Here is a 21,561-nt window from a genome sequence, read left to right as displayed (position 1 = left end):
CATGTGCTTTTCTCATTGGCCGCGCTCCTCGCTAGCGCGGGGCGGAGGGAAGCGGACCAAGGGAGGTCACGTGACGGCTGGAGTGGGCGGGGGGCGGGGCCCGCACTCTCACTGGTGGCGGTCCGGCGGGCTAGAGCAGCCGCGGGCTGGGCGACCCGGCTTCCGGTGGCGAGGGCGGTATTTCCGGGGAGGGTTGCCGGGCGGAGGGAGGAGGGTCTGACAGTTGGCGCGGCGGGCTAGGAGGGCGGGCAGCGCGTGTGGGCGCGGGCTCGGAGGGTCAGGTGAGGCGCGGGCCACGGGGTGGTGGGACGGGCAAGATACGGAGGGGATGGATGGCGTCTTAGTTCTGGAATCAGGCTCGGCGTCGCTGTGCGGCCCGGACAAGCGACTTCTTTCTCTGAACCTCAGTTTCCTCCTCTGTAGAATGGGGGCCAGAATCTGACCGTAGCATCCTCCTAGGGCTTAGAGTGGAAGGTCTGCTTGTGCATGTCAGAGACCCTAGTTCAGCGCCTAGCACACTGCACACTTCGTTACTGTACTTTTACTGTTAATACTGTAGCGATGATAATGTTTGCGCTTGGCGTGGAAGATCTGGGTGTGGGAGTGTGCAATTGGAGGCCCGCCGATTTCTGCGCAAGTCCCAGCCCAGCTTTGTGGCAGTGGGTCTTTGCCTGAACCTCTCTGGAGCTCATTTTCCTAATCTATACAATGAGAGTTAATAGTCCTATATCATAGTGTCGTTGTGAGGATGCTGGTGAAATGTGCGTGTAAATCCCTTAGCATGGGGCTTTGCACTGTATGCTCAATATATTGGGACTATGTTAATAATGGTAATGAGAGTTATTGGCGTTGTTGGGACTTCCAGGGAAGAACGGAGTAGGGGGAAGCTCAGAGACAGCAATAGGAAAAACTTGGAATCTGCAATTGGCCAAATGGACATCCTGCCACTTCCTATTTGACTAATTTTGCCCCATCTCATAGATTTAGATTTTTCTTTTTCTTTAAAAGCACTGATGCATTTTTCTCCAGTCAATTAATTTGAGAAGAAAATTTCATATTGGCCTACTAAGGGAAAACTAGCACTGCTGGGTGCAAAAGGAAGGAAAATGTAACCTGAAATACAACAGAAGCAGAATAGTCTATTTAAATTGTAGACAGAAGCTGAAAGAGAATTGAAAAGGGACTATCATGGTCCCACAGACCCTGTCAGGTTGTACTCTGTTCTTTGCTTACCTTTCGCATGTGGCTGACATTAGGTCAGTGACTGTCCTCCCCTTTCTCTAGCTCACCAAAGTTTGATTTATTTAATGCATATGTACATAGCACTTACCATCTGCCCAGCATTGTTTTAAGGACTTGGTGTTTATGAACTCACTTTATCCCTCTAACCATTTTAAGAACATATACTCCTATATTCTTGTTTTATAGTTGAGGGAAGTGAGATCCAGAAAGGTTAAGGTTAACCCCTGACTCCCAAGGGTGGGGTTTTGGAAGTGGCAAAGTCAGAACATAGATCCAAGCCTTTCAAGGGCTTAGCCAGGGAGTCTGATATATGGTAATTACATGAGTTTTAGAAACTGTCATTTGCTATTATTATTAATGTTCCAATTTTCACTGTTCAGAAAGTGATCACTGGAGATGGGCTTTTAATGGAGGAAAGAGGCAATTGAGTCCAGCCGGGGGACTTCTGCCGCTGTAGGGAGAGGATACCAGTTCTCAAAGGCTTCTGGTAAGCATTAATGGACACCTCGAAATGACTGACCACAGTGCCTGGCTTGTAGTAGTCTATCAGTCAGTGTTAGTCGAAGGCATTGGACTGACTTGGGTTCAAGTCGTGGCCCTACAGTTCCTTGCTGTGTGACCTTGGACCTGCCACTCTCATTTTTAACATGGGGATCATTTTTTTAAAACATTATTTATTTATTTATTTGACAGAGAGATCATAAGTAGGCAGAGAGGCAGGCAGAGAGAGAGGAGGAAGCAGGCTCCCTGCTGAGCGGAGAGCCCGATGGGGGGCTCGATCCCAAGACCCTGGGATCATGACCTGAGCTGAAGGCAGAGGCTTTAACCCACTGAGCCACCCAGGCACCCAACATGGGGATCATTTTTAACTTTTTTTTGTTTTTTTTTAGATTTTATTTATTTGACACAGAGAGAGAAAGAGATCACAAGTAGGCAGAGAGGCAGGCAGAGAGAGAGAGGGAGGGAAGCAGGTTCCCCGCCGAGCAGAGAGCCCGATGCAGGGCTTGATCCCAGGACCCTGAGATCATGACCTGAGTTGAAGGCAGAGGCTTAACCCACTGAGCCACCCAGGTGCCCCTAACTTTTTTTTTAAACCACCCCAGGTGGTTATGAGGAGACACTGAGCTGTGTATACTCAGTGCCTGGCACCATAGGCCTTCAACAGGAGTTACCAAATGGCCAGTGGAATCAGGGAGAACTTGTTTTCGAATCCCAGTGAAGTCACTTGGTAGATGTGGCATTTGACAAATGACTGCACCTCGATGAGTCGGGTTTTTTTTCCATCGATTAAAATGGGGCTAATAATAGTCCTCCCTCCTGAGGAGGTAGTGAGGTGTCAGCAGGAGGCCTGGCTCCGGTCCTGGTTCATGATCAGTGCTTGGTATGTGACATGTTGTTTTTCTGTGTGACACATTGAAGACTCGTCATGCCGTGCTCTTTCAGAGTTGCTGGTGGCCTTGTCTTTGTCCAGTGGCAAAATCCAGAAGACAGAGTAGATCTTAGGAGTCCAGTACGGGGGCAGAGTGATGTCTGTGGTCTTTATCATCAACAAGAGATGCAACAGCAGCCAGAGAAGGTCAGCATGAGCCCCACTTGGAGGCAGAGGGGAGAGTCCCACATCTGGGGACTTTGGGAAAGTTTCCCAAAGCCGGTGACAGCCAGAGTGAAGGAAAGCTTGCCAGGAGGACAGGACAAGAAAGCATTCCAGGCACAGGAGAGCTTCTGTGGAACACCGGGAGGCAGGCAAAGCTCCTGGGTGTCGGCTAAGACGGGAGGCCTGGGAGGTGAGACTAGCCAATACTTCTGCACTCTTAGGGGGCATGGCCACTGCCTCAGGTGTTCTGAGCATAAAAGTTCATTGGGTGTTCCAGCCATCCTTTGAGGGAAGTAACATCTGTACGGTCTTGACTTCCAGATGGGGACACCAGACCTGAATGGTGAAGTAGCTTGCAGAGACCACGTGGCTGGGAAGTAGTAGAGCCAGCTAGGAGCCCCGAGGTCTGGTTCCAGAATCCTTACTGTCATACCATCTCTGTTGTACCATTAGAGTGGAGGCAGGGAGGGGCAGATTGTGTATGAAGGTGAGCAGAAAGGGACTAATGCACCCTGTGGAGCAAGCCGAGGAGGGATGACGGAGAAGGATCAGAATTGGGGGCCGGGGGGGGCGCCTGGGTGGCTCTATTGGTTAAGCGTCTGCCTTCGGTTCAGGTCATGATCTCAGGGTCCTGGAGCTCCTTGCTCGGTGGGGAGTCTCCTTGTCCCTCTGGGTCCCCTCCCCTACTATCATGCTCTCTCTCTCAAATAAATAAAATCTAAAAAAAAAAAAAAAAGAATCAGGGGCCAGAGTGGGTAGAAGGGAGCAGAGTGAAGGAAGAGAGCAGAGGGCGTAGAGGAGAGGGCAGGACTAAAGAAGGACGGGAGGGCTGAGTAGGCCAAGTGGCCCTGGAGGCAGATCGAGGTGAATCATCAGGCAAGGAAGTTTTTCCCTTTAGTTTCCTTTCTTTTCTTCCTTCCTTCTTTTTTTTCTTTTCCTTCCTTCCTGACTTTATTTATTTGACAGAAAGAGTGAAAGCACAAGCAGAGGGAGCACAGAGGGAGAGGGAGAAGCAGGCTCCCCACTGAGCAGGAAGCCCAACTTGGGACTTGATCCCAGGACCCTGGGACCATGAACTGAGCGGGAGACAGATGCTTAACTGACTGAACCACCCAGACGTCCAGTAACATTCAGGGGAAATGTCCTTAACAGCTTTCTGGCACCTGCTCATCTTACCTAAGTAGGCATTGGTTTTCCATTTCTCCTACCAGGCTCCTCGTGGTGTATTGGCCCACCTCTCTGCCCTCAGCTCCTCTTGCTCTCCTCCCTCTGTCTCTCCCCCTCCCGCTGTCCCCTCTCTCACTGTACTATAATCACCCTGGCTCTCTGCTGTCCCGCATCTATGCCGGATGGGCTCCTGGCTCAGGACGCTGAACTTGCTGTACCTTCTCCTGGAACACTCCTCCTCTGTGAAACCAGAGAGCCCACTCCTCCGCCTCCTTTGGGGTCTCCGAATGTCGCTTTAGAGCAGTCTCCCCTCTTCAGCCTGTTTGGAATCACAACCCCCTCCCTCCCTCGCCAGGCCCTCCCTGTGTTCTGGGTGACACCGAGGGCTTTCTGACTCACCGAATTGTGATCCATTTTGCTTGTTTACTCTCTGATCCTTCCTCCTCTGTCCCCACCTAGATGCCACTCTCTGTATTTTTTTTTTAAATATTTTATTTATTTATTTGACAGACAGAGATCACAAGTACGCAGAGGCAGGCAGAGAGGGGGGAAGCAGGCTCCCCGATTTGGGGCTTGATCCCAGGACCCTGAGATCAGGACCTGAGCAGAAGGCAGAGGCTTTAACCCGCTGAGCCCCCAGGCGCCCCTGTATTTTTGTTCACGGCAGTATCTTTAGCTCCTAGAATTGTGCCTCGCACCTTGTAGGTTGTCAGTAAATAATTTATGAAGGGATGACTAATGGGTATTTATGGTTAAAGCATTGAGTGAGGGTCGGCGTGGTGTGTTGTGGGGGAAGATGTCTTTTTTTTCTTCTCTCACTCTCTTATCCCAGCCAGAAGCTTCTGAGGTGTGCGGGGATGGAGCTGTGGACATTTGCTGTTGCTGAGTCTTGTCCCAGGCAGCAGCGGGAGCTGTGGTGGCAGCACTGTCCCAGGCTGACTTCCTGCCAGCTGTTCAGGCTATTCCTGGGCTGTGAGCCCTCAGGCACTCTCCTCTGGCCCGCAGGCAGGCAGGCAGGCAGGCAACGAGGGACACACACTCACAGCCTGCGGCGACTCATGGGCCCTCTCTCCCTGTTCTCTCTTCCAGGCTCTCGGAAGCAGCACCAGGGCCCGGGGAGACAATGGTCTCAGTGACTATGGGTGAGTCTGTGGGCTTCTCTCCGGGGCTCCCCTCCCCACTGCCCTTTCTGAAGTTATGACCTTGGGGAGGGGAGCCAAAGTGGGGGAGGGAGAGCCAGGTCACTGGGAGGAACAGCTGTTCTCGGAGCACCCCGTGGAGGCGGGGCTGCGGCCTGCCCAGGGCCTAGCCACTCTGTATCTTGGCCTCCCAATGGCACAGTCTAGCCTTAAAGAACTTGTGATGTGAAATCCAGCAGAGCCTCGGTTTTCTCACCTGTAAAACGGAGATACTCACAGGCCTTACATCCTGGGATGTTGTAAGGATTAAGGAGGTTAGTGCATGTCAGACCTTGGGCACGCTTCTGACAAATGTCAGCTATTAGGATTCTTGTAAGCCTCATCACTATCTTCTCTTTCAGCTCTGCACTCTGGGGTTGCCAAAGCTCAGAGGTTAGTGGGTAGCTTGTACCTCTTTTGAGATTTGTTCATATAGAGAAGTACATAAGACATCTTTATGTGGTCATGGGAGCAATGAGAGAAGGTAAACGTTGGACTGCATCCTTTATGATTCCATTTCTATGAAGCACAGGGACAGGCAGGACCAGTTCATGTGGGAAGGTGGCGGTGGCCCTCGAAAAACAGAGTGATGTCATTACATAGGGAATGTGGTGGTGGCAGGGGGGTGCCTGTGGGATGTTGGAAATGTTTTATTTCTTGATCTAGGGGCTGGTTCCGTGCATGTGTTGGTTTTTGAACGTTACCAACTTACGTGTGCTTTTGTGTGTATGTACGTTATAGTTCAATACAAATGTTTAAAAAAAAAAAAAAGGCAACCCCCCCCCCACCGCAACCATTCAGGTCAAGAAATAAAGTATTGCCAGCCTCGCTGAGGGCCCACCAGGATCACGACCCTCTCCCTCCTCCAGGGGGAATGAACCATGATTTTGGGATCATTTCTCCTTGCCTTTTTTTTTTTTTTTTTTTTAAGATTTTATTTATTTATTTGATAGAAGACACAGCGAGAGAGGGAACACAAGCAAGGGAAATGGGAGAGGGAGAAGCAGGCTTCCCGCTGAGCAGGGAGCCCGATGCGAGGCCGGATCCCAGGACCCTGAGATCATGACCTGAGCCGAAGGCAGAAGTTTAACGACTGAGCCACCCAGGCACCCCTCTCCTTGCATAGGCAGAAAATATTCCTATGCCCGAGGCTTTGGTTGTGAGCTAAGGTGAACGAAATGTCCTGTGTTCTCTTGCTCCACGCAAGGGCCAGGAATCCTCTCCATGTCTTTCCTTTGAGCCGCTGTGTAGTATTTCCTGCCCCTGCTTCTGTCCATGGATCCCACGTTGCTTCTGGGTTGGGGCTGTTAACAGACTAGCTGCTGTGAATATTCCAGTGTGTGTCTCCTGCTGTGTCCTGAGTCCATGACACATTGTGTGTCCCCTCTGACTCTTTCTGGAATGGGGGGCGCTCCTGACCATTTACTTGGCACCGTATTTTTTTTTTAAGATTTTATTTATTTGACACAGAGAGAGAAATCACAAGTAGGCAGAGAAGCAGGCAGGGGGAGGGGAAGCAGGATCCCCGCTGAGCAGAGGGCCCGATGCAATGCAGGGTTCGATCCCAGGACCCTGAGACCATGACCCGACCCGAAGGCAGAGGCTTAACCCACTGAGCACCCAGGGACCCCACTTGGCAGCATATTTTCCTCTTTAGTAGGACATGAAATGATGACAAGGGCCCGATGTGCGGATGTTCTCAGTTCCTTGACTTTGCTTCAGGCAGCTAGCCCCCCTCAAATGATGTGGCCCCTTTTCCCTCCTTAGTAACAGCGTGATTGAGATGCAGTTCACAATTTATACAATAAAGTGTATAGTACAGTGGTTTTATACTGCGTTCCAAGTTCTATAGCCATTAGCACAATCAGTTTCAAAACCTTTTCATCACTTCCCGCAAGACACCCATACCCATTAACTAATCATCGCCCTCTTTTTCCTGTCCCCACCATCCTGCCGGGCAACCACTGATCTGCTTTCTGTCTCTCTAGATCTCTATAGATGTTTACCTATTCTGGACATTTCATATAAGTGGAATCATTATGTGGTTTTTCTTTTAACAGACGAAGTTGCCTGCTTTGGCTGATGGAACCCAGGGCCCCATGCCTGGGCAGGTGGATAGTGCCTCTGTGAGGCAGAAAAAGGCCCCCTGTCCCCTGGGCTTGTGGCAGAAGTCCTTAGGGCATGATCTTCACCTGCTGCAGTGCTGGGGAGATGGGCCTGTGGCTAGGTAGGCAGAAGGATGGTCCCAGGCCTGCGCCCGAGCCCTGAAGTCACCTTCAGAAGAGACCAGAGTCTCTTTCCCCACTCTGTGCCTCAGTGGTCTTATAAGCAAAATGGGCATAGCAGTAGCAAATTTCATATTTTGATTGTTGGGGTTTCAAGCTGTATACAATGAGAAAGAAAAGTTTCGCCAGTGAAACCCTTGACTGTGAGGTGGCTCCTAGTTTCAGACATGTTAAAATGTGAAAAGGAAGTTCTCCGAATCAGTGATCTTATCTAACAGCCATTGGCCAGACCAGGGTGAATTTGAAGGTCACACCCAAGAGGCTAAAACAGAAAAGTTTAGAAACAATAAAGCGGGGCACCCGGTTGGCTCAGTGGGTTAAAGCCTCTGCCTTCGGCTCAGGTCATGATCCCAGGGTCCTGGGATCGAGCCCCACATCCGGCTCTCTGCTCGGCGGGGAGCCTGCTTCCCCCTTTCTCTCTGCCTACTTGTGATTTCTGTCTGTCAGATAAATAAAATCTTTTATTTTTTTATTTTTTTATTATTTTATTTTTTTTTTTTAAAGATTTTATTTATTTATTTGAGAGAGAGACAGTGAGAGAGAGCATGAGTGAGGAGAAGGTCAGATCAGAGAGCGAAGCAGACTCCCCATGGAGCTGGGAGCCTGATGTGGGACTCGATCCCGGGACTCCAGGATCACGCCCTGAGCCACAGGCAGTCGTCCAACCAACTGCGCCACCCAGGCGTCCCCAGATAAATAAAATCTTAAAAAAAATAAAAAATAGAAAGAAACAATAAAGCTTCATGGGTGGGTGTGTCCCTGGTCTGGGCCTTGGGCTTGATAGTGGTGGCAGAGTAAAAATAATGGCAGCAGCTGTGATGAGTTGAGGTTGTCCCCTGGGCCAGGTGCCATTTCATGTCCTTTATGGGGACTCTGCACAGTGAACCGAGGATGTACGCCTTATCGCTAGAATGTGAGCTCAGTGAGGGCGGGGGCGTTGTCTTGTGCAGTGGAATCCACCTGCCTAGAATGGGACCTGCCAAGTCCTCGGTAAATCCTTCCTGGGTGTCATCCTAACTTTCCGGACAAGGAAACGGAGACCCCAAGCGTTAACTTCCCGTAGGCCCTTAGCCAGGAGCTGGCAGAGCCAGAATTTGAACCCAGGCACCAAAGCCTATGCTTGCTGCTTCTGTGGTGAGGGGCGGGCTTGCTGACGTTCGTAGGCCGGCTCTGTGTCCCTTCTTTCCCTTCACCTGTGGATCCTGTCACCCTCAGCAGCTGCGCCTGCCGATGGGGACCAGGCCAGAGAACCTAGAGTCCCAGCTCCCTGAACTTGGGCATTGGCCATGTGTGAAGATGATCTTGGGGCCTCACGGCCCAGGGCAGAGCTGTGACCAGAAGGGTCAGACAGAAGCACATGGGCTTCATGGCCTCAGTCTCCTCCTTGGCAGAGGGAGGGAGGCCTAATGCTGCGAGCTGCTCGCAGGGTTGCGGGCAGGCTGAGTTACACTGTTCGAGGGAAACGCTTGGCCGGGGCCTGGCGTGCAGTGAGCATTTAATATGTGGGAGCCGCTGCTGTTGTGGTTTTGCGGCTGCTCTTCTCTGGAGGGAATAATGGGAATAACGAGCCCTGTCCATCCCCCAGCCACTTCTGAGTGGATCCAGTTCTTTAAGGAAGCCGGCATTCCTCCAGGGCCTGCTGTCAATTACGCGGTGATGTTTGTGGATAATAGGTAAGGGGGCCTAGGGGACAGAGTGCAACTTGGTGAGAGAAGGGGAGAGGAAGGGAGGAGGCGGGGGGGGGGCGGTGGAGACGGGAGCTGGCTAGCCCATCTGTCCTGGCCTGCTTGTGGCCTCACTGCTGACCCTCCCCCACAGGATCCAGAAGAGCATGCTGCTGGATCTCAACAAAGAGATCATGAATGAGCTGGGCGTGACTGTGGTGGGCGACATCATTGCCATCCTCAAGCATGCCAAGGTGGTGCACCGCCAGGTGGGTGTGCTGCCCAGCCCCTTGATCTCTGGGTTTAGGGTGCAGTGGGGGGCCCTGTACCAGAGTCAGCAGGAGTCTTGGAAGCAAAAGCAGGCAGACCTGAGTTCCAAGGCTGGTTGTACCATTTGCTGTGTGACATTGGACATGTTGCCTAATCTCTCTGAGCCTTTCTTATTCCATTGGTAGAATGTAGATAGGTAGACCTATCTCACAGGGTGGTTGTAAGCATTAAGTTAAAGAAAGCGCCAGTATAAAAAGCCCCCAGTGTAAATAGTGGGATCTTGGTAGAGGCTCTCTTTCCATTACTAGTTCTCATCTTCCTCATGTTAATCAGCTTTAGCAGGGCTCTTCTCTGTCCCCAGGACAGGAGCTCCCCCTGGGGGACTCAGGCAGTCACCGGGCCAACAACATGGTTATTCCATTCTTGGCCCCTCCACTTACAGTGACCTTAGACAAGTGGAGATCACTCCTCCCCCCACAGTCTCTCTGAAACAGGCTTTTCACACTGCACTGCTGCGTAGGGGAGCGGTGGCCACCTACCAGATAGCGTGTGTGGCACCGAGCACCAGACCTGGAATGAAGAGCTCATTGAATCTTTAGCTGACACTTACCAGGTCTTACCATAGCCTGCCATTCCCTGTCTCCATTCTTTATACATTTTATTTTATTATGATTTTTTAAAAGATTTTATTTATTTGACAGAGAGAGATCACAAGTAGGCAGAAAGGCAGGCAGAGAGAGAGGAAGAAGCAGGCTCCCAGATGAGCAGAGAGCCCGATGCGGGGCTCGATCCCAGGACCCCGAGATCATGACCCGAGCTGAAGGCAGAGGCTTTAACCCACTGAGCCACCCAGGCGCCCCCTGCCCCCATATCCTCTTTTTTTTTTTTAAAGATTTTATTTATTTATTTGACAGACAGATCATAAGTAGGCAGAGAGGCAGGCAGAGAGAGGAGGAAGCAGGCTCCCTGCTGAGCAGAGAGCCTGATGCAGGGCTCCATCCCAGGACCCTGGGATCATGAGCTGAAGGCAGAGGCTTTAACCCACTGAGCCACCCAGGTGCCTCCCATATCCTCTTTCTGCTCCACAATACCACCTTGCTTTTATTTGTGTCTCCTAACCTTTCCTTTAGTCTTCGTGACTCTGTGACAGTTCCATAGTCTTCCCAGGTGATTGATGATCTTGACAGTTGTGAAGAGTCCCAGTTAGGTGTTTCGCAGAACATCTCTCAGTTTGGGTCTGTCCTCTGCCTTCTCGTGGTGAGGAGTGAAAGTTCTGAAATCTCTTCTCTAACAGCTCAGGCTCTCATCCTCCCAGTGCTGCTCAGGTTTCTTTTCCCCTACCTGTGCCCTCGTCCCTGTGTAACCCAGACACCTGTTTGGCTCTTCTTTCTCCCCCGACCACAGGACATGTGCAAAGCTGCCACTGAGTCCGTGCCCTGCAGCCCCAGCCCCCTCCCTGGCGAGATCCGCCGAGGTGCCTCTAGCGGTGAGTCCCACCTACCTAGAGTTCCTTCCCTTTAGCCCTACACTTTAGCTCTAAAGGCGACACACCCGGAGTCTGCAGGGGTGAAACAAGGCCACCGAGAGGTTCTCTCGGCCACCGATTTTCACTGGTGGCAGTTCTGTTCCGTAAAGAAACTGTGAACACTGAATGAGCGAGTGCCGGGTCGTTGCTCCTAGAGGAAATAAAAGGTTAGGTTCCTGCAAGCCTCTTCTTACAACACTTTTGTCAACCGATCAACACAGACCTTACTTTATGTATGTTTCTGTAAAGACGTTTCATTTGTCATATGTTGCTGGCGCGTTCACATTGAGCTCATGGCCAGCAGCTCTGTAATGCGTGCCTGGACAAAGCTAATCTAACACATATATTTTCTCTGTAAGGAACATCACTTGGGAATACTAGAAAGCACTTTGCCACTCTTCTTCGGGGCCATTTTATTTTATTTTAAGATTTTATTTATTTGACAGAGATCACAGGTAGGCAGAGAGGCAGGCAGAGAGAAAGAGGAGAAGCAGACTGCCCGCTGAGCAGAGAGCCCGATGTGGGGCTCAACCCCAGAACCCTGGAATCATGACCTGAGCTGAAGGCAGAGGCTTTAACCCACTGAGCCACCCAGGCGCCCTTGGGGGCCATTTTAAACAGCAAAAACACTTAACACGGGTTTTGGTTTGGGGGTTACAAATCAGTCTTAGCGAAGAGGTGAATTTGCAAATAGGGAATCAATGAATGGTGAGAACGAATGGTATTTACACATTTGGGTTTTTTTCAGCAGTGTGATACCTTTTTAAAGAAGAATAAATTTTAAAAATTTAATATGCATATTAGCCTTTGCTGCTTAACGAGCCCCAAACTGGTTTCAGGCACAGACTTTTATTTCTCATGATTTTATGTCCTGGCTGGTCTGTTGTGCTCTGGGCCAGCTCAGTAGATCTCAGTGGTCACCTAGCAGCTTGGTGGAGGCTGGGTGATCTAGCATGGCCTGACTCACACATCTGGTGGTTGGCTTGATGTCATCTGGGCCCACAGATGTGACCGGGCCACACGTCCCTTGTATTCCTGCAGGCGTGCCCGGGCTCGTCCACATGGGGCCAATCGCAGGGTGCCCTAGAGCAGCAGGAGAGGGCGGGCCCCAGTGTGCAGAGCACCTCTTAAGGTTCTGCTTGTGTAACACTTGCTCTTTTCCCATTTGCCAAAGCCCGTCACGTGGCTAAGCCCAGTGTTGGTGTGGGCAGTGCCAACCAAGGGCATGGACAGAGGGAGACTGAACAAATTGGGGTTCTTTGCTGCAACAGTCTGCCTGAACTTACATATGATCACGAAGGTACAGCTGAATCACTTTCCACAGGCGTAGCAGCCGTGTAACCGGCAGCATCCAAATCCAGAAACAAAAACCTGACCAGCATCACTCCCCCCTTCTCCAGGGCACCCATTACCCTAATGCCTCACAGCAGAGATGGTCTGTTTTTGTTAGTCTTTTTTGCTAGTCTGTCAAGTGTACATAACTGAAGTCAGACAGTATATATTTTTGTATAGCCTTCTGAATGCCTTTGTTTAAAACAAATTTTAAAAATTAAAACTAACAGGGGCACCTGAGTGTCTCAGTGAGTTAAGCCTCTGCCTTCGACTCAGGTCGTGTTCTCAGGGTTCTGAGATCGAGCCCCACATCAGGCTCTCTGCTCAGTGGGGAGCCTGTTTCCCTCTCTCTCTCCACTTGCCTCTCTGCCTACTTGTGATCTCTGTCTGTCAAATAGATAAATAAAATCTTAAAAAAAATTAAAACCAACAAAAATACTAGTGGAGAAAATAGGCAGTCGGGAGGAGTAGGAGAAGCAGACAAAGAAAGAAAGGGAGTGCAGAAGAATGTCCCAGAACAGCATTCTTGGTACGCTCACTTGTATACACTTCAGAATATATGCTTTCTAATATATGTGTCTGTATCTGTGTGCATCTGACATTGAACTACAGCTTAGAGTCATTAGGGCAAAGGCAGAGTTTTTTTTTCTTCCACCCAAATGGCGCTTACCTGTCATGAGGAAACATCGTATCCCTTATTCCTTTCAAGCAAGACGTTTCCCTCTGGGTACATTGCAGGAGGCAGGGCCTCTCTACTGTTCACTTTCTATCACAGATCATCCCAGTCATCCTGGGAGGTTCTGCCCAGCTCACCAGAAAGCCACCCTATCTGGCTTCAGAGCTGTCCGAAAAAAAGTTTTGGAAAAATTGTGGAAGTGTATATGCCCGTCATTATCAGGGGAGTGAGCAGGGCTGGAAACCAACCATTTTTCCCTGGTAGGGGGAAGGAGGAGGTCTGATCAGGAAGGGCCAATCCCCAGACTTCAGAAAGCTCCAATTCTTTTTCTTCTTCTTTTTTTAAAATTAAAATTTAATTAAAATTAAATTATAAGCCAACTTATGGTACATCATTAGTTTCAGTTGTAGTGTTCAGTTACTTACCAGTTTCACATAACAGCCAGGGCTCATCACAGCACTTGGGGCAGGCTCCGGTTCTTGACCTGGGTGGTGGGTACGTGGGAGTTGACTTTCTGTTAAGTGGTCTGTTTTTCCTGTATGCTGTAGTTATAATTTCAAAACCAAGCAAGCAACATATAATTGTGTAATGCATTCAGAGTCATGGTGGGGGACTTCATTAGGTTTTGAGAGGCAGCACATAGCAGAAAAAGGGAAGGCTTTGGGGGGTGGGTAGGCTAGAATACCCATACCTGAAAGTTGGTGGAGGTGGGAGTGGGGAGCACCGGGCCTGTGGGGTGAGCCGGGCATCATGAAGCTCTTCCCCAAGAGCTTTTGAGATCTGGGCCCTAAAACCAGGAACACTGCGCTGGAGACAAGACCCTTGTCCTTCCCACGCCACCTATAAGATGGACTTGTAGTAGATCCTCTTCTAGTAGGGATGTTGGGATTTTCCGTGAGAGGGTTCATTTTTTGCAGTAGATGTTTACTGAGGACGTGTGAAGCACCAGGAACTGTCGCAGCCCCTGGGGATACAGAAATAAACAGCCTTTGTCTCCTGGTGGGGCCTGCATACTCAAGGGAGACATCCGTGAGACATGTCCCCCAGGAGACATCCATGTCATTTAGTGTCAAGCAGGACTTAGGGTTATGAAGCAAAAGCAAGCCTACTGCAGGGTCGGGCCGGTGGAGATTGGTGGAGTGGTCTGGGAAACTTTCTCTGGGGAGGTGCCCTCGGAGAGGAGACCTGAGTGAAGAGCCAGAGCGAGCTGGTTGGTCCTCGGGGAACTGCATGCCCAGTCGAGGGAACAGCGTGTGCTAGGAAGAGGTGCACGCTTGCTGGGTGAGGAATATCCCCAGACCAGCTTAGCTGAAGCGGAGCCGGGAGAGGAGCTTGGGAGAGATGTGACAGGAACCAGTCTGGTCTAGGGCCTTAGAAAGGCCCTCACGCAGTGAGGGGTGGGCCCGCTCCTGGTTAGACTGGCCAACCCCCATCATGGCCGTGCAGCCCCAGCATGACTCCAGCTACCCCTTCCCCATTCATTCCCAAGGTTTGCCTTCACCATTCTGGCCTCCATCCCGGGGCCCCTAGCATGACTGGACTCTCCCCTTTCTTCCGTGTAGCTGCCTCTCGAATGATCGCCAACAGCCTGAACCGCGACTCCCCTCCCGGCACTCCCCCCAGGCGGCCGGACACCAGCACCTCCAAGATCTCGGTCACTGTGTCCAACAAGATGGCAGCAAAGAGCGCCAAGGCTGCCGGTGAGGGGATGTGGGCAGATGGTGGGAGGAGCTAGGGGTGAGGGTGGGTTGGCGGATGGTCTTTGGAGGTCACGTGCCCAAGATCACAAGGTGCTTTGAAGACCACAGCGTGTCCAGAGAGTTGAGGGTTGGTCAAGCCCCTGCGCCTCTGTGGGCCTTGCTTTCCCAGTCTGTAGAATGGGGACAGTGGGAAGCTCTTGAGACTGTGTACCTGCCAGTGCACTGCGGTTCTTAGTGGTTAGTTCTGTCGTTTTCAATTTTTTGTTTATTTTGTATTGTGGAAAGAACACTTAACGTTGACATTAACATCTTCATAAAGGCTCAAGTGTTTAGTATAGTGCTGCGGATTACAGGGGCTCAGTCTGTTTTCACAGATGCTCACCGAGGCCCACACTAGTGCCAGGCCCTGTGCTTGGTGCAGGGGTCAGAGGTCCAGAAAACACCGTTTCCTCTCAGCAACCAGGAGGATCCTTCCAGACCTTTGACCTGATCCTCTCACCCTGGGCTAGAACTCTCCAGAGCTTCCCACTGTCCCAGTAATAAAAACATCTTCCCGCATGGCCTTACAGGCTCTGTATAATGTGACTCCTTCTCCGGCGTGTCTTCCCCTGGCTCTCTCCCTCGGGTCCCTTCCAGGCTCCTTCCCACCATGGTCCCTTGCCCTGATGATCCCTTCTCCCAGCACACTCTTCCACCAAAGACTTTTTTGTGCTTGGCCTCTGTTCCTCTTCCAGGTCTCAGCTTGAAACCTGGGAATAGGAACACCGGCCTTTGGGCTTCCAAGCCCTCCTCCTGTGTGCCCCACTGCTCTGCCTTTGTTGGACCCACCCCCACAGCAAAAATCTTGGCACAAGTGGAAACCGAGGCCTAGGGAGGGAGCTTGGTTATTCTGATGCTCGGCCCCATCACACCCTGTGCTCCCGCACCTCCTCCCCATTGCTGGCCTTTTTGATTTGTGTGTCATGAGCAAGAAAGTTAAGATTAATTTTTTTTTATTTTTTTAAAAATTAATTAATTAATTAATTAATTTAACAGACAGAGATCACAAGTAGTCAGAGAGGCAGGCAGAGAGAGAGAGGGGGAAGCAGGCTCCCTGCTGAGCAGAGAGCCCGATGTGGGACTTGATTCCAGGACCCCGGGGTCATGACCTGAGCTGAAGGCAGAGGCTTTAACCCACTGAGCCACCCAGGTACCCCCAAGATTAATTTCTGAAGTATTGAAAAGATGACGAGCCTGGGAGTGACCAGCTCAAATGTGTTGAGGAGATTCATTTGTTTTTTTACATCTAAGTGATTTATAATTTACTTATGTACAGAGCACAAATTGTAAGTGTACAGTTTGGTTAATTGATTAATTTTAAAGATTTTATTTATTTGACAGAGAGAGATACAGCGAGAGAGGGAACACAAGCAGGGGAGTGGGAGAGAGAGAAGCAGGCTTCCTGCCAAGGAGAGAGCCAGATGTGGGGCTTGATCCCAGGACCCTGGGATCATGATCTGAGCCGAAGGCAGACGATTAATGACTGAGCCACCCAGGTGCCCCCAGTTTGATTAATGTAAAAAAAAATGATCACACAAATGAAAGCTCTATCTAGATGGAGCTCTTGAACCATTCCATCAGCCAGCAGTTTCCCCCTTCCCAGCTAGGCTGGGAGGTCAGCCTACTGGGGGCAGGGACAGAGCCACAGGGAGCCCTGAGAGGCCAGCCGCCACGGGGGGATTCTGAGCACCACTGGCAACCCTGTTGTGCCTAGACCCCTGAATCTCTTGGTGGTTCAAAGTCTACAGTGGTTGGGAAGATAAGGGATTGCAGTCATTCAAACACATGGAGATAAAGGGCACATTTGTGCCCTTCACAGTGCGTCCAGCCCCCAACCCAGGAGCACATTCTATCCCAGAAGATGCTCACCATCCCCCTCCTCCCCATCAGCCCTGGCCCGCCGGGAGGAGGAGAGTCTGGCTGTTCCCACCAAGCGGCGCCGGGTCACTGCTGAGATGGAGGGGAAGTACATCATCAACATGCCCAAAGGCACCACCCCCCGGACCCGCAAGATCCTGGAGCAGCAGCAGGCAGCAAAAGGTATCGACCTGGCAGGGATGCCCTTTGGCATCGAGACTGCATTTCCCTTAGTTGTGTGGTGCAGGGTTGGTCAGGCCCTGCAGGCACTGGCCGAGAGGCAGGCTCTAGTGAGATCCAGGGGGCAGGTGCCCGAAGCATAGGAACCGTCATGAGCCAGAGGAGCCTGGTTGAGGTTCTGTCCATAGCTGGGGTATAGAGGGGGTCTTCCCCACAGGGTTCCTTTTAGAATAGTGTTTGTGTCTTCATGGAAAAACACTCATATGGTGTGGAAGAACATACAGTACCGCCGAACTCTGTCCCCTCAGTCCCATAGCCCAGGCCATCATTACCCTACCCAGACCAGTGTGAGCTCGCCTTCATGTGTTTGTACATAGACCCATATAGGTAGTTTGTTTTAAACCACAAATAGCATCATTTTGTAGGTATTATTGTAGAACTTTTTTTTTTTTTTTTAGGAATTTTTTGTTGTTGTTAGGGGGGAGAGACAGAGAGAGCATGAGTGGGGGTTGGGGGTACGGAGAGAGGGAGAAGCAGGGAGCCTGATGGCGGGGTTAATCCCACGACCCTGGGCTCATGATTTGAGCTGAAGGCAGACACTTAACTGACTGACCCACTCAGGCTTTAACTCTTTTTAATGATCATTTAGTAGTTGCATCATATTTGTATATCGTGATTTAATAAACATTCTTTCAATGGTCATTTGGGTTGGGATGTAGAGAGAGAGCTTACCACCAGTCAGTAGGCTCTCAGAGGCCCATGACCCCCAAAAGAGTGAGGGGAACAAGTAAGGATTAAGAACCCTTCCCACACATACACACATTTCGAACTTGTACAGCCTCAAGGAGCCCAAGAGTCAATTTCAGTGGATTTTGTACTAGCCAGAGACGTGTGGGTCACTATTAGCCAGGGCGTAGACACAGAGCCTGTGCCTGCGTGGACCAGAGCTGCCTGGGCCTGGACTGGCCATGTCTGCCCTCCCTTGTCTGTACCATGCGTGACGCTTGGCCAGGCCTGGGCTCCGTGCGTGGCTCAGCAGGTGCTGGCTGAGGGCTCACTTCCCTCCCAGGTCTCCAGAGGACATCTGTGTTTGACCGCCTCGGTGCCGAGACCAAGGCAGACACGACGACGGGGAATAAAGTGAGTTGGGAATGGGGAAACCACCTGAAGTTCTCTAATTGTCTTCCTTGCGGGTGTTGATCCCATATCTAACCCCTCATACTCCCTGCACCGTCTTACCCACCTGGACAGCCTTAGTTCCCTTCTTTGCACCTCAACTTCTCTCCTCATTTCCAGTGCCTGGGGTCTGGCCAACTCCTGCCTGCTGCCCTCGGGCCGCTTCCACCTCCGTGTCCCAGACTGGCCTTGGCATCTTTCCTCTGGAGGGACTCCTGTCCTAGGCCCTGTCTCAGGGATGCCCCGGTGCCCCCGTTCCAGGCTGGCTTCAGTGAAGGCTCTGTCTGTTGTCCCTGATCTGCCACCTCTCCCCATCTCCTGCCCTTCCCCCACAGCAGCAGTGTGTGACCACGTCCACGCCAGGCCTCCTACCCACCCCCGTCATGCTTTTCAGCACGGTCAGGATGAACACCACCCTCCTTGCCTTGGCCTGCAGGCCCCCAGGATGGTGTGTGGTTAGGAGCCCATGCCTGAGCCCTGCCCGGTGTGAATCCAGCTCACTCCCTGGCTGCATGGCCTTGGCCATGTCACTTAAGCTTCTTCTTTTTTTTTTTTTTTTTTTAAGATTTTATTTATTTATTTGACAGAGATCACAAGCAGGCAGAGAGGCAGGCAGAGAGAGAGGAGGAAGCAGGCTCCCCGCTGAGCAGAGAGCCCGATACGGGACTCTATCCCAGGACCCTGAGATCACGACCCGAGCCGAAGGCAGCGGCTTAACCCACTGAGCCACCCAGGCGCCCCTCACTTAAGCTTCTTGTACCTCGGTTTCCTTATCTGTCTCATACCCACCCCGTTGTGAGGATGAGCTGAGCTGCACTGCACGGTGCTGGGGCGTCTGATGCATGGTTAGGCATGCTCTAGGTGTCACCTTCCGTGAACTGCGCCAGGGCTCCTGGCTGCGTTTCCTGCCTCTCCATCACTTGCTCACCAGGGCTTACCTGACCTTTCTCACCTCCTAGAATCTTAATCGCGAGCATGATAGTAACAGTCGGGCTCTCGTGGCTAGAAGATACAGCCATGTGAAGAGCTTACTTAGCACAGAGTGAGCGCTCCATACTTAGGATTCTTATTCCTGCCTTGGGGGCTTGGCCCTTGCTCTGCTCTTGGCCCACTCATCCCCACTCATCCGTGAGGGCCCAGCTTACACATCAGCACCTCGGACAAGGTGTCCCTGAACTCCTGGAGGAGGCAAGGCTTCCCAGTCTCTTTGCCAGCACTCCCATCTCTTCCAGAGAGCGCGTTACTGTCATAATTAGGGAGTTGTTTGTGTCATTTCCGCTGCCAGGTCTGTCTCCCTCACTGGACTGTGAGCCCCCTGAGCCCAGGGCCAGGGACAGTCAGGACTTGGGAGACACTTGTTGAGTGAATGACCAAATTTGTCTTTTGTTGTGTTCCCCTGTCGACCTTGGCAAATGGTCTTCTCACTGTACGTGGCCCGCCCTTTGTCTTCCCACCTTTGTTAGACTTACATGCCGGAACTTTCAGATCTCATCTCAGGTGTCCCTCGTCCAGGGAGTCTCTCCTGAACTTCAGCCAAGGTCAGGAGACTCCTTTGGGCTCTGCCAGCTCCCTGGATGTCCTGTCATGGCTCTCACCACTGGCTAGGGTGTCACCATGTCACCATGGGTGTTTCTCCCAGCGAGGCCAGGAACAGTGAGACAGCTCTGTGCATATGCATGTTGAATGACTAAATGACTCATTTGTTTCGTCTCTGACCCCTGCAGCCCACAGGAGTCTTCAGCCGCCTCGGGGCTACCCCAGAGACGGACGAGGATCTGGCTTGGGACAGCGACAATGACAGCAGCAGCTCTGTCCTGCAGTATGCTGGGGTCCTGAAGAAGCTGGGCCGGGGCCCGGTGAAGCCCAGTCCCCAGCCAGCACTGACTATCAAAGCCAAGGCCACAAGCTCGGCCACGACAGCTGCCACGCCAACACTGCGGCGCTTGGCCCTTTCCTCACGCCCTGGGCTTGAGAGGAAGCCGGAGTCCCTGTCCAAAGTCAGCATCATCCAGAGACTGGGCAAGGCTGCCCTTGTGCCCGAGGCCCAGGACAGCCAGGTCACAAGCACCAAGAGTAAGTCCTTGGCTGAGGTCAAGGTCACCATTAAGAGGACTCTTGTGGGGCCCCGGGGGAGCAGCTCCAGTGAGGGCCTGGGTGCCCAGATGGACCATGCAGGCACAGTGAGCGTGTTCAAAAGACTGGGCCGCAGGACCTTCTAGCCTCTGGGCGGGGCCCAGGCCCCTCTCCACACTCCTGGCTCCAGCGGCGGAGGCTCCCGTGAGGCTGCGCCCGGCCCTCTGCTGGCTCCCCCTGCTGGCTCCCGGATGACACTGCTTGTCTCCCTCAGGCATTCGAGCCGGCCCAAGCTTTCTGGGAATTCACCCCAGTGTTCTGAGACCGAGATGGTCGCTGTGGCCAGGCCTTGCTGCTCTAGGACTTTCCTTTTTCATGTCCTTTGCTCTCTCCTCTCTGACTGTGGCCTTTGGCAGGACCCACTTTTCTACCGCACCCAGAGCCAAGCGCTCTTTTCCCACCTCCGTTCCCCCTCCTGCCCCCTGGCAGCATCTGCTGTGTCCACCCCAGCTCCCCAGCCTTCCCATTCCCCAGAGTCCCCCCACCTTGCCCATATCCCGACTTCCCCTCTGCCCCCTCTGTCCCCTCTGCCCGCTCCTTTAACTTCTCTGTCTCTCCCTCTCTTCACACTGTTCATTTCTCTTCTGTTTTCTGTCCCTGTGGCAAGGCCCGACTGTGCGCTGCGTCCTGCCTGACCCTCCTGCGCCTCCAGCCTCCCAGCGGCCCCCTCGTCGGCGGTGGCGTCGAGCCTGTAGAGACTGTTAGCCGCCCTCACGCCCAGGCTGGAGGGACCGCCCCTGACCCTGGGCTGCAGCGGGCTGCCTCGGTTTTCCTGTCCTGGGCATCTTTTTCTCTGACAGCGCATGGCGGGTGGTGGGCAAGGGTCACTGGGAAGGGAGGCCAGCGCCCGGAGAAAAAGAAGAAAATGGCTGTTTTAATATATTTTTGTGACTTTCAAACTGTTTCCCTCCCCTCCTTCAGAGTGAGTCACAGGGTTGGTTTTCACACAAAGCACAACGTAGGTGTGGGTGGCAACGAAGGGTTGGGTTCTCTCTCTGGAGGCCAGACTCCCTGGAGGTCAGGGCTCCACCTGGGCCATGTCTGTGGGGCAGGCCCCCAGCTGAGGGGAGTCATGGTTGTGGTCATCGTTCAGTTGGACGTCCTCTTCCCTTCACCTGGCTCTAGGTCTGTCACTCTGTCCTCCCGCTCCGTGTAGTTCACCTGTTCTGCCACTCTGCCTTTTGGTGGCTTTCCAAACTGCAGGCTCCCGTGTGAGGCAGTGGGTTCGTGTCATTTGGGTCATACACGCGTTCACTGCTACATAGTCCCTGCCCTGTGCCAGACTGTCTGGAGGAAAGCAGACAAGCTCCTGCCTGCGTGGCTGAGTCAGGGAGGTGGCAGGAGAGGGGCCATCCTGTCCAGAGAATGGGAGGGAGGAGCAGAAGTGGCCAGGGGGACTTCTGATGTTGGTGATAAGAAGGTAAGGGCTGAGTAGGGAACCGTCAGAAGCTGCTGTGTGAGGTGTAGGAGGAAGAGGGTCCAACAGGGGACACAGCCGGGGCAAAGGCTCTGAGATCAGAGGAGCAAGGCCAGGGGTGCTGGG

At 52.2% G+C, this 21,561-nt stretch overlaps 1 protein-coding gene across 2 annotated transcripts; it reads left to right on the top strand.

The window, feature by feature from the left end:
• Positions 1-209: 209 nt before the first annotated feature.
• Positions 210-20,917, top strand: C7H19orf47 (chromosome 7 C19orf47 homolog). Of its 2 annotated transcripts, XM_044257306.1 has the most exons (12): positions 210-281; positions 1,623-1,729; positions 2,686-2,818; positions 5,093-5,145; positions 9,052-9,139; positions 9,285-9,399; positions 10,805-10,886; positions 14,496-14,633; positions 16,563-16,712; positions 17,779-17,849; positions 19,610-19,958; positions 20,626-20,917. In XM_044257306.1, exons 3-12 carry the CDS (start codon positions 2,769-2,771, stop codon positions 20,721-20,723), a joined length of 1,194 nt encoding a protein of 397 aa, XP_044113241.1. In that variant the 5' UTR covers positions 210-281; positions 1,623-1,729; positions 2,686-2,768; the 3' UTR covers positions 20,724-20,917. The 2 variants fall into 2 exon arrangements, with proteins under 2 accessions (XP_044113241.1, XP_044113240.1); XM_044257305.1 differs by having other exon boundaries at positions 19,610-20,713.
• Positions 20,918-21,561: the final 644 nt, after the last annotated feature.

Source organism: Neovison vison, chromosome 7 (assembly GCF_020171115.1).
Source record: "Neovison vison isolate M4711 chromosome 7, ASM_NN_V1, whole genome shotgun sequence".
Taxonomy (NCBI): domain Eukaryota; kingdom Metazoa; phylum Chordata; class Mammalia; order Carnivora; family Mustelidae; genus Neogale; species Neogale vison.
Note: the sequence above shows the minus strand (reverse complement) of the source record. Positions and strands in the feature narration are given on the sequence as shown.